The following is a 13,019-nucleotide window of genomic DNA, read 5'->3' on the forward strand; positions in this document are numbered from 1 at the left end:
ACCTGGGTAACATTCTGGTGTTTTGGGACTCCACGTGCCATCTCCTGTGCATCTAGCATGAGATGTATATTTCTTATTACATGTATATGAAACCTCATCTCCATAGAAATAGGTACAGCTATTGTCAATGCCGCTTTTTCTCAGTTGAGTGATTCTGTCATTGCTCAGTTCTGGTATTGGGCAACAAACCTCTAAAAAAATATAAAAGAAGGCTAATGGTTAGTAAAATCACCATGAGGAGGCTCCTATGGCTAAAAGTTTAATTTCTACCTTTAGAAGATCTCACCACTGAAGAGAGATTGGGAAAGCAGAGGCACTTTGAGTCTGCTCTCCCTGGCCCTGATTTGCTAAAGTACTCCACCTCATTTGTTTACAATTCAGTTGTTTCCAATACTTTGTTATTTAAGTGGTGGCAATAATTTTTATTAAATATATTTTAATTCAGTGATATTGTTAAAATCTTTCATTCTATTTCCCCAAAATGAGTCTGAACGACTGCAATTGAACTTTAAGTCCTAATATGAAATGACTAATCTTTCAATAAGTGGATTACCATTTTTCATTATTTGTACATTTCACATATTTTTCAAATTCCAATCTACAGAATAAAGTTCCCTGTATTCTGGGCCTCAGTGTCTTTACCTCTAAAATGGCAAGAGTTTGATAGATGTGTAGAAAAATGCATGTTGTCAATTCCATTGAGGCCCATAAAATTGCATCCATATATCTTTCAGCCCCTCACTTACTCTCAAGTGAGACTAGAGAAAGTCTCCTTTCTATCCTATTGAGGCAAAAGCACTGGGTCAGGGGTCAGAGTCTGTCTTCTAGAGACAGGTCTTTCAGCCCACAGTCTCATGGCTCAAGAGACATGAGACACAAGTCACCTTGCAGCTGCTTGAGTTCATGACTGTTTCACAGACTTTCCTTCTGTCAAGCACCCCAAAATCTACATTGGGGAGGAAAGGGCTGTGACGGAGTTCTGACTTGGGTGGTGGTGGAGCTGTATTCTCCATTCTACCTTTACCAGTAATGAAGCTCATACTTAATCTTCATAATGTTTGACTTCTGTGTTTTGTCTCATTTGATTCTGAACCAGGATAAGATTATAATTTCTCAGCTCCTCAAGCTCCAAAACCTTTATGGTCCCTTCTGGCAATAATTGTTCACTATTGTGTTCAATTAGTATAATTCTAAATTTATCTTGAGGAAAAACATTATATTCATTTAAGAGGGAAAATCCTAGCACATACTGGATATTTAATATACAAAAAGATTTTAAAAAAAGAAACTCACCCTCACATTGTATGTATGGGGTCCACTCCAAATTTCTCTGACAAGTCACAGTCGTGGGCCCATCTGCCTTGGGTTTATAGCCAGAAAGGCAGAAGTACCTCAGTGCAGTCCCAACATCATACACTTCCTCTTCTGTTGGCTTCTGGTAGCCATATTTTCCCCACATGGCATGGGGGATGTATGGTAAGCCAGCACAGCCGTCTACTCATAAAGGAAGAACAAGGGAAAAGGACACTGTTACTAGGGATGCAACAGTGATCAATGAGCCTGTCCTATCAAAGGGTGTCATGTGCTCATTCAGCCAGGAACCAGCCTGCCATAGCTGATGAATCAGCCACACCAGAAAACACACATGGACATGTACCCAAATGTGCAAGGCATCAGAGAGGTTCTTACTGAGGGCACTAACGAGTGGATTCTGTGTGTTGTGCCAACTATTCAAAATATGAATTCTTCTGCCTCTTCATTTTACTTCAGAAAGCTTAGTATCTGAATTGAAGCATTGGGCTTGCTAGGTGGATATGACTGGAGAAATGTTGCAGACAAATAAATCTAACTCTCTTGTTTCCTGGCTGATAGGAGAAAATAAACAAGAGTCATTCCCCTTATCCAGATGACACCAGAAACTTTATCATTTAAGGGTTTGGCAAGAACAAACCAAGCACAAAGTGACTTCTGAACCTAAACCTTATATCTTGTCCTCTTCACTCTTTGCTGATGCTACTGGCTCACAATATGGAAATGTAATAGAAACATCTGTCAAGTTGGATGTTTATTTTATTTTTATCTTCAAGGGTAAGGGTCTTTTTTAAGTTTTATTAAGACACAAGTCACATAACATAAAATTCACCCATTTAAAATACACTATCCAATGGTTTTCACTATATCCACAGAGTTGTGCAACCATCACCCGTATCCAATTTTAGGATAATTTTATCAACCCAGAAAGAAACTCTGTACTCGTTAGGAGTCACCTCCTAGACTTGCCTCCTCCCAGGCCCTTGAAACCACTAAAATTCTTTCTCTCTCAATGGATTTGCCTATTCTGGACATGTCAAACAACCTCTGTGAATGGATTTCTCATCCTTAAAATGAGGATAATAATAGTGCCCACAATTCTGGACAGAATTCATTGAATTAATTCTTGCTATGTACTTAGACTAGCACCAAGTTATCATTGTTGCTATTAAGATAATTGTTAACAGGGAACTCAATGCACTGTGGTGACCTGAATGGGAGGGAAGTCCAAAAGGGAGAGGATATATATACATGTATGGCTGATTCATTTTGCTGTACAGTAGAAACTAACACAATACTGTAAAGCAACTGTACTCCAATAAAAATTAATTTTAAAAAAAGGTAATTTTTAGTGATCCACATGAGTTTATAATTTCAGAGTATCAGTATCATAGTTAGTCCATACAATACTTTTGTGCAAGTTAGAAAAAGGCATTTTTCCCTCAGGACACTTTACTATATATCTTTTAAAACAATCACCGTAATATAAAGATTTTTGTGAGAACAAAGCAATTTTCTATCAACTGCAAGAAAATTATTGAAATAAACAGACTAATCCACAATGTCTACAATGCTAACATCTCTCTTTAGGGTTGTAGTGTGCACAACTGCGTGTGGCAGCCTTTTGTGATGTTATATGACCTTGCACAGTGTACTGTAATCATTCTTTTTTCCAACAAGAAAAAAATAGAGGGATTGATCTAAATTTAAATTTTTACTGTGATTCAAATGGGCTTAGGCATATAAGTATGTCCCCATCAATATTTCTGGATATCTTTAGATGCCAGACATTGAAACTCTTTCATGGTCCGTACTTACTGAGTTCACAAATGGGAGGAGGAGGATACCAGCTGTTATCAGCTCCACAGTGGATTAACTTGTTGCCCTTGAGACGATAACCTTTATCGCAGTCAAATACAATAGACTGTTTATAAGTATAGATGGGTCCAAATCCAGAGATTATTCTTCCATATTTAACCACTGGCCGAGGACAAGTGATTTCTAAAAACTCAAAAGAAAAGACAAATGGGTTATATATATATATTCTTTTTTCAAGTTTTAAAAGCCTCAGTAAAATGAGATCCCATCATGTAGGTTCTATTGTGAGATGATTGTGGATAACTCTTAACTTCTTCACTTTCCCAAGAAAAACTAGCCATATATAATCCAGGAAAAAAACATATCTTGAGGTCCTCAAAACCTCTCCCTATAATGACCTGCTCTCCTGGATGATTTTGATGGTGGGTCAGTGGTCAGTGGTAATGATGTGATAGCCATGATGCAGAGGTAGCCAGGGCATCAGAGAGCTGTACCATCACAAGCAAAGAACAAACTACCCCTGCATCCTACCCCACAGCAGTCAGTCATCAAGTCCTGTCAGTCCTGCCACTTTAATTCCTCTAGGATTCCCCAGTTTCTCTCCAGGCCCACTGCCATGGCAACAGTTGAAGGAGCTTCACTACTTAGCTATATAGTTGCAACATGTTACCTATGGGTTAAGTTTTGTCCCACTTCAAATTTTCCATTCTGCAGCCAGAGTTGTCTTTCTAACATTCAGCACATTTTGGTTAAAGCCTTTCAATGCCTGCCCTTCACCTTCATTCTGAACTCATGAGAGTTCTTCAGGCATTTTAAATCGTTTGCAGTATCATGATCGCTTATCCCCGATTTGATTGTGTCCTGTGCTGAGTCAGAATAGTAAGTGATACTGTGTGGGTGCTTAGTAGCAAAGGAAGATGTCTTAGATTAGCAAACTAGCAATGCCACAATATTTCTTCTTGTTCAATTACTGTTTGCTTTGTCCTGTTGAACTTCTGGTGTGTAATAGGTTTTGCTTGCTCTGTAGGCATATGTGGTTGACATGAACAGTGCTAACCAGTATTTCCAGTTCTGCTTCCTGCACAGACAAAAGGTGATATTCCTCAGTTCCCTTAGGATGAGTAGGGTCTACACATTACTAGTTTTGGACAAAAGGCTGAAATGCAAAGTGATATGTGGTCATTTCCAGGAAAAAAGCTCTTAAAGCCAGGGGACAATTTGATTTTCTCTCTTCCTCTACTAAAGAGATTGTGAAAGCACATTTTGATATCATAAGATTGAAGCAATCTGGATTGCTGAGATGGTTGCTAAACTAACACCTAAACTATAGCTGCCCTAGAGAGTTTCCTGGACATGCAGCAAACTCAATATGAATGAGAATCAACTTTTACTTTGCCTCTGGGACACCCTTACCCCAAGCCCATGCCCATTGCAGCTCCAGCCATCCCCCCAGGGTGGTTCTTGGGCAGAGCACCCTGGGACCCCCTCCCACATGCACCCATTCCAGCTCCAACTGTACCACAAAGGCAGACCCAATGCAGTGAGTGCCAGGGTCCCCCAGCCCATGCTCATTCTGTTTTGCCTAATTCATAGACACAAACATGGAAAGTCAAACAAAATGAAGAGACAGAGGAATATGTTCCCAGTGAAAGAATAAAATAAAACCTTATTTTTAAAAACCCTAATGAAACAGAGATAAGTAATTTACCTGATAAAGAGTAAAAAATAATGATTATAAAGATGCTCACTGAACCCAGGAGAAGAGTGAAGGAACACAGAGAGAACTTTAACACAGAGTTAGAAAATATAAAAAAGAACCAATTAGAGCTGAAGAATACAAAAAATAAAATAAAATACACTGGAAGGAATCAATAGCAGGTTAGGTGGTACAGAAGAATGGATAAGCGATCTGAAAGACAGAATAGTAGAAATCACCCAATCAGAACAGCAAAAAGAAAAAAAAAATTAATGAGGCTAGTTTAAGATGCATCTAGCACAACATCAAGCAAACTAACATTTTCATTAATGGAGAATAGAGAAGATAAAGGGGCAGAAAATTTGTTTGAAGAAATAGTGGCTAAAAATTTCTCTAACCTGGGGAAGGAAACAGATATCCAGGTCCAGGAAGTACAGAGAACCCCAAGCAAGATAAACCAAAAGAGATCCACACCAAGACATTATCATAATTAAAATGGTAAAAGTTAAAGATAGAGAATTTTAAAGACAGCAAGAGAAAAACAACTTGTCATGTACAAGAGAACCCCTCATAAGTCTACCAGATAATTTTTAAGCAGAAATTCTGCAGGCCAGAAGGGAGTGGCAAGATATATTTAAAGTGCTGAAAGGAAAAAAACTTACAATGAAGAATACTTTACCCAGCAAGGGAATCGTTCACAATTGAAGGAGACATAAAGAGTTTTACAGACAAGCAAAAATGAGAGGAGTTCATCACCACTAAACCAGCCTTACAAGAAATGTTAAAGGGTCTTTTGTAAGCAGAAAAGACAAGGCCATAGCTAGAAATAAGAAAATATATGAAAGAAAAAAATCTCACTGGTAAAGGCAAATATATAGTAAAGGTAGTGGATCTGCCACTTAAAATAGTAGTATAAAAGGTAAAAGACAAAAGTAGCAAAATCAACTATAACTATAATAAGTAGTTTAAGGGATAAACAAAATAAAAAGTTGTAAACTCTAATGTGAAAAATGTAGAATGGGGGGGGCAGTAACAATGTAGTGCTCTTAGAATTCATTCGAACTTAAGTGACTATCAATTTAAAATAAACTGATATATATCAGTTTATTTTATATATATATATAAACATCATGATAACAACAAAACAGAAACCTACAATAGTTATGCAAAAATTAAAGAGAAAGGAACCCAAACACATAACACTAGAGAAAATCATCAAACCACAAGGGAAAAGACTAAGAGAAGAAGAAAGGAACAAAAAAGAACTACCAAAAAAACCCAAAACAAAACAGAAAACAATTAACAAAATAGCAGCAAGTACATTCATATCAATAATCACTTTAAATGTAAATGGACTAAATGCACCAATTAAAAGACATAGGTGGCTGAATGGATAAAAAATTTTAAAAGGCCCTTTTATATACTGCCTAAAAGAGACTCACTCTAGAACTAAACGTACACAGACTGAAGGTGAAGGGATGGAAAAAGATACTCCATGCAAATGAAAACAAGAGGAAAGCTGGGATAGCAATACTCATATCAGACCAAAGAGACTTTAAAACAAATACTATAACAAAAGACAAAGAAGGACATTACTTAATAGTAAAGGGTCAATCTAAGAAGAGGATATAACATTTATAGATATCAATGCACCCAACATAGAAACACCTAAATACAATATATTAAACAAATGTTCACAAACACAAAGGGAGAAATTGACAGTAACACAATAATAGTGGGGGATTTTAATCTCCCACTTGCATCAATGGATAGACCATCAAGACAGAGCATTAATAAGGAAATATTGACCTTAAATGACATATTAGATCAGATAGTTTTAATAGATATATACAAAACATTCTATCTAAAAACTGCAGAATACACATTCTCAAGTGCATATAGAACATTCTCCAGAATAGATCACATATTAGGCCACAATACAAGTTTCTATAAATTTAAGAAGATTGAATTCTCTTTTCCAAACACAATGACATGAAATTAGAAGTCAATTATAAGAAGAAAAATGGAAAAATATAAACATGTGGAGGCTAAACAACCTGATACTAAACAACCAATCAGTCAATGAAGAAATCAAAAAGAAAATTAAAAAATACATTGAGAGAAATAAAAATGGAAACACAACTTTCCAAAATCTATGGGTGGCAGCAAAAGCAGTTATAAGAGGGAAGTTCATAGCAATATAGGCCTACATCAAGAAACAAGAATAATCTGAAATAAACGATCAAACTTTACACCTAAAAGACCCAAAAGAATTAGAAGAAAAACCAAACCCTAAAGTTAGTAGGAGAAATGAAATAATAAAAATCACAGTGAAAGTAAATAAAATAATGACTAAAAAAAAATAGGAAAAAGCAATGAAACTGAGTGCTGGTTCTTTGAAATGATAAACAAAATTGATAAATCTTTACCCAGTTTCCTCAGGAAAAGAAGAGAGATGGCTCAAACAAACTCAGAAGTGAAAGAGAAGTTACAACTGATATCACAGGCCATATATGACAAACCCACAGCTAATATGAAAATCAATCATTAAAAGATGAAAGCTTTTTCTCAAAGATCAAGAATAAGACAAGGATGCCCCCCTCACTACTTTTATTAACCATAGTATTGGAAGGCCTAGCCACAGCAATCAGACAAGAAAAAGAAATAAAAGGAATCCAAATTGGAAGGGAAGAAGTAAAACTGTCACTATTTGCCAGTGCCATGATACTATACATAGAAAACCTAAAGACTCCACAAAAAAAACTATTAGAATTAAGAGATGCATTCATTAAAGTTGCAGGATACAAATTTAATATACAGAAATTTGTTTAATTTCTATATACTAATAGCAGACTATCAGAAAGAGAAATTAAGAAAACAATCCCATTTACAACTGCATCAAAACGCATAAAATATCTAGGAATAAATTTAACCAAGGAAGTGAAAGTCCTGTACTCTGAAAACTACAAGACATTGATAAAATATATTGAAGATGACACCAGAAAATGGAAACATATAATGTGTTCATAGATTGGAAGAATTAATATTGTTAAAATGTCCATACTACGCAAAGCAATCTACAGATTTAATGAAATCCCTATCAAAATACCCATGGCATTTATCACAGAACTAGAACAAATAATCCTAAAATCTGTATGGAACTACAAAAGACCTCAAATAGCCAAAGCAATCTTGATAAAGAAGAACAAAGCAAGAGCTATCATGCTCACTGATTTGAAACTATACTGTAAAACTTTAGTAATCAAAACAGTATGGTACTGGAACAAAAACAGACACACAGATCAATGGAACAAAACAGAGAGCCCAGAAATAAACCCTTATATGATCAGTTATTCTAGGATAAAGGAGGCAAGAGCATACAGTGGGGAAAAGACAGACTCTTCAGTAAATAGTGTTGGGAAAACTGGACAGTTACATGCAAAAGAATGAAACTAGACCACTTTCTTACACCATATACAAAAATAAATTCAAAATGGATTAAATATTTAAATGTAAGACCTGAAACTATAAAACTCCTAGAAGAAGACATAGTCAGTGACCTCTTTAACATCAGTCTTATCAGTATTTTTTTAGTTGGATCTGTCTCCTCAGGCATGGGCAACCAAAGCAAAAAAAAAAAAAAAAAAAAAAACAGGGACTGCATCAAACCAAAAAGCTTTCACACAGCAAAGGAAACCAACAGCAAAACAAAAAAGCGGTTCCTTCGCTTGTGCACGCTGACAGTTGGGGGAGGCTCCGCCAGAACATCATCAGTCACACAGCTTTTCTCAGCTTGGGAGCCTTGGGTTGACATGTCAGAAGTCAGTCTACACTGAAGCTGCCATGTGGGAGAAACCACATAGTGATCGAGATGCCCGAGGAGCCCCAGCTGCCCCAGCCTCCAGGTCTGCCTTTCCATAAAGAATTGACAAACATGAGGCTAGCATCTAAGCGGCTGACATCTTGCTGCAGAGTGGCTGCAAGTACGTGAAAAGCACTACAAAACTGCAGGAGCGGCTGGCTAAGCCTCTGACAGGGAGGAAGAACTGGGAGCTTGGCTGTAAAGTGGGTGCCCTGAGGACAAGTTTCCTGTCTTTAAAATCTCTGGGAGCTTCCAATTATGGCTGCTGCTAGTGTCTATGTTCCCAGGGTGAGCCGCACCCACCTCTCCAGAAGACTCTCCAAGACCAGCAGCCGTGTGGAAGAAAGGCTCTTGGTGCTCCAGCCAGGCATCAGGGCTGTGCCTCTGAGGTGGGAGAGCCAACTTCAGGACACTGGTCCACAAGAGACTTCCCAGCTCCACGTAATACCAAACGGCGAAAATCTCTCAGAGATCTCCATCTCAACATCAAGACCCAGCATCACTCAATGACCAGCAAGCTACAGAGCTGGACACCCTATGCCAAACAACTAGCAAGACAGGAACACAGCCCCATGCATTAGCAGAGAGGCTGCCTAAAAACATAATAAGGCCACAGACACCCCAAAACACACCACCAGACGTGGACGTGCCCACCAGAAAGACAAGATCCAACCTCATCCACCAGAACACAGGCACTAGTCCCCTCCACCAGGAACCCTACACAACCCACTGAACCAACCTTAGCCACTGGGGACAGATACCAAAAACAACGGGAACTACGAACCTGCAGCCTGTGAAAAGGAGACCCCAAATACAGTAACATAAGCAAAATGAGAAGACAAAAAACCACACAGCAGGTGAAGGAGCAGGGTCAAAACACACCAGACCTAACAAATGAAGAGGAAATAGGCAGTCTACCTGAAAAAGAATTCAGAATAATGATAGTAAAGATGATCCAAAATCTTGGAAATAGAATAGACAAAATGCAAGAAACATTTAACAAGGATGTAGAAGAACTAAAGAGGAACCAAGCAATGATGAAAAACACAATAAATGAAATTAAAAATACTCTAGATGGGATCAATAGCAGAATAACTGAGGCAGAAGAACGCATAAGTGACCTGGAAGACAGAATGGTGGAATTCACTGCTGCGGAACAGAATAAAGAAAAAAGAATGAAAAGAACTGAGGACAGTCTCAGAGACCTCTGGGACAACATTAAACGCACCAACATTCGAATTATAGGGGTCCCAGAAGAAGAAGAGAAAAAGAAAGGGACTGAGAAAATATTTGAAGAGATTATAGTTGAAAACTTCCCTAATATGGGAAAGGAAATAGTTAATCAAGTCCTGGAAGCACAGAGAGTCCCATACAGGATAAATCCAAGGAGAAACACGCCAAGACACATATTAATCAAACTATCTAAAATTAAATATAAAGAAAACATATTAAAAGCAGCAAGGGAAAAACAACAAATAACACACAAGGGAATCCCCATAAGGTTAACAGCTGATCTTTCAGCAGAAACTCTGCAAGCCAGAAGGGAGTGGCAGGATATACTTAAAGTCATGAAGGAGAAAAACCTACAACCAAGGTTACTCTACCCAGCAAGGATCTCATTCAGATTTGATGGAGAAATTAAAACCTTTACAGACAAGAAAAGCTGAAAGAGTTCAGCACCACCAAACCAGCTTTACAACAAATGCTAAAGGAACTTCTCTAGACAAGAAACACAAGAGAAGGAAAACACCTACAATAACAAACCCAAAATATTTAAGAAAATGGGAATAGGAACATACATATCGATAATTACCTTAAATGTAAGTGGATTAAATGCTCCCACCAAAAGACACAGGCTGGCTGAATGGATACAAAAACAAGACCCATATATATGCTGTCTACAAGAGACCCACTTCAGACCTAGAGACACTTACAGACTGAAAGTGAGGGGATGGAAAAAGATATTCCATGCAAATGGAAATCAAAAGAAAGCTGGAGTAGCAATTCTCATATCAGACAAGATAGACTTTAAAATAAAGACTATTACAAGAGACAAAGAAGGACACTATATAATGATCAAGGGATCGATCCAAGAGGAAGATATAACAATTGTAAATATTTATTCACCCAACATAGGAGCACCTCAATACATAAGGCAAATACTAACAGCCATAAAAGGGGAAATCGACAGTAACACAATCATAGTAGGGGATTTTAACACCCCACTTTCACCAATGGACAGATCATCCAAAATGAAAATAAATAAACACAAGCTTTAAATGATACATTAAACAAGATGGACTTAATTGATATTTATAGGACATTCCACCCAAAAACAACAGAATACACATTTTTCTCAAGTGCTCATGGAACATTCTCCAGGATAGATCATATCTTGGGTCACAAATCAAGCATTGGTAAATTTAAGAAAATTGAAATCGTATCAAGTATCTTTTCCGACCACAACGCTATGAGACTAGATATCAATTACAGGAAAAGATCTGTAAAAAATACAAACACATGGAGGCTACACAATACACTACTTAATAACGAAGTGATCACTGAAGAAATCAAAGGGGAAATCAAAAAATACCTAGAAACAAATGACAATGGAGACACGACGACCCAAAACCTATGGGATGCAGCAAAAGCAGTGCTAAGAGGGAAGTTTATAGCAATACAAGCCTACCTCAAGAAACAGGAAACATCTCGAATAAACAACCTAACCTTGCACCTAAAGCAATTAGAGAAAGAAGAGCAAAAAAAACCCAAAGCTAGCAGAAGGAAAGAAATCATAAAGATCAGATCAGAAATAAATGAAAAAGGAATGAAGGAAACAATAGCAAAAATCAATGAAACTAAAAGCTGGTTCTTCGAGAAGATAAACAAAATTGATAAACCATTAGCCAGACTCATCAAGAGAAAAAGGGAGAAGACTCAAATGAATAGAATTAGAAATGAAAAAGGAGAAGTAACCACTGACACTGCAGAAATACAAACGATCATGAGAGATTACTACAAGCAACTCTATGCCAATAAAATGGACAACCTGGAAGAAATGGACAGATTCTTAGAAATGCACAACCTACCGAGACTGAACCAGGAAGAAATAGAAAATATGAACAGACCAATCACAAGCACTGAAATTGAAACTGTGATTAAAAATCTTCCAACTAACAAAAGCCCAGGACCAGATGGCTTCACAGGCGAATTCTATCAAACATTTAGAGAAGAGCTAACACCTATCCTTCTCAAACTCTTCCAAAATATTGCAGAGGGAGGAACACTCCCCAACTCATTCTATGAGGCCACCATCACCCTGATACCAAAACCAGACAAAGATGTCACAAAAAAAGAAAACTACAGGCCAATATCACTGATGAACATAGATGCAAAAATCCTCAACAAAATACTAGCAAACAGAATCCAACAGCACATTAAAAGGATCATACACCATGATCAAGTGGGGTTTATCCCAGGAATGCAAGGATTCTTCAATATACGCAAATCAATCAACGTGATACATCATATTAACAAATTGAAGGAGAAAAACCATATGATCATCTCAATAGATGCAGAGAAAGCTTTCGACAAAATTCAACACCCATTTATGATAAAAGCCCTGCAGAAAGTAGGCATAGAGGGAACTTTCCTCAACATAATAAAGGCCATATATGACAAACCCACAGCCAACATTGTCCTCAATGGTGAAAAACTGAAACCATTTCCACTAAGATCAGGAACAAGACAAGGCTGCCCACTCTCACCACTATTATTCAACATAGTTTTGGAAGTGTTAGCCACAGCAATCAGAGAAGAAAAAGAAATAAAAGGAATCCAAATCGGAAAAGAAGAAGTAAAGCTGTCACTGTTTGCAGATGACATGATACTATACATAGAGCATCCTAAAACTGCTACCAGAAAACTACTAGAGCTAATCAATGAATTTGGTAAAGTAGCAGGATACAAAATTAATGCACAGAAATCTGTTGCATTCCTATATACTAATGATGAAAAATCTGAAAGTGAAATTAAGAAAACACTCCCATTTACCATTGCAACAAAAAGAATAAAATATCTAGGAATAAACCTACCTAAGGAAACAAAAGACCTGTATGCAGAAAATTATAGGACACTGATGAAAGAAATTACAGATGATACAAATAGATGGAGAGATATACCATGTTCTTGGATTGGAAGAATCAACATTGTGAAAATGACTCTACTACCCAAAGCAATCTACAGATTCAATGCAATCCCTATCAAACTACCACTGGCATTTTTCACAGAACTAGAACAAAAAATTTCACAATTTGTATGGAGACACAAAAG

At 37.2% G+C, this 13,019-nt stretch overlaps 2 protein-coding genes across 2 annotated transcripts in view; one reads left to right on the forward strand and one right to left on the reverse strand.

The window, feature by feature from the left end:
• The window catches only part of C4BPA (complement component 4 binding protein alpha), a 155,707-nt gene that overhangs the window by 112,972 nt on the left and 29,716 nt on the right, over positions 1–13,019 (reverse strand). The window contains exons 9-11 of the mRNA XM_082436825.1: positions 3,130–3,312; positions 1,294–1,494; positions 3–191 (exon numbers count right to left, since the gene is read on the reverse strand). Of these exons, the coding sequence (XP_082292951.1) occupies positions 3–191; positions 1,294–1,494; positions 3,130–3,312 (573 nt within the window). The remainder of the gene's footprint in view (positions 1–2; positions 192–1,293; positions 1,495–3,129; positions 3,313–13,019) is intronic.
• Positions 1–13,019, forward strand: part of FCAMR (Fc alpha and mu receptor) — a 263,932-nt gene that overhangs the window by 68,608 nt on the left and 182,305 nt on the right. The gene's annotated exons all lie outside the window — the stretch shown is intronic.

Source organism: Balaenoptera physalus (assembly GCF_965194825.1).
Source record: "Balaenoptera physalus genome assembly, chromosome: 1".
NCBI lineage: Eukaryota > Metazoa > Chordata > Mammalia > Artiodactyla > Balaenopteridae > Balaenoptera > Balaenoptera physalus.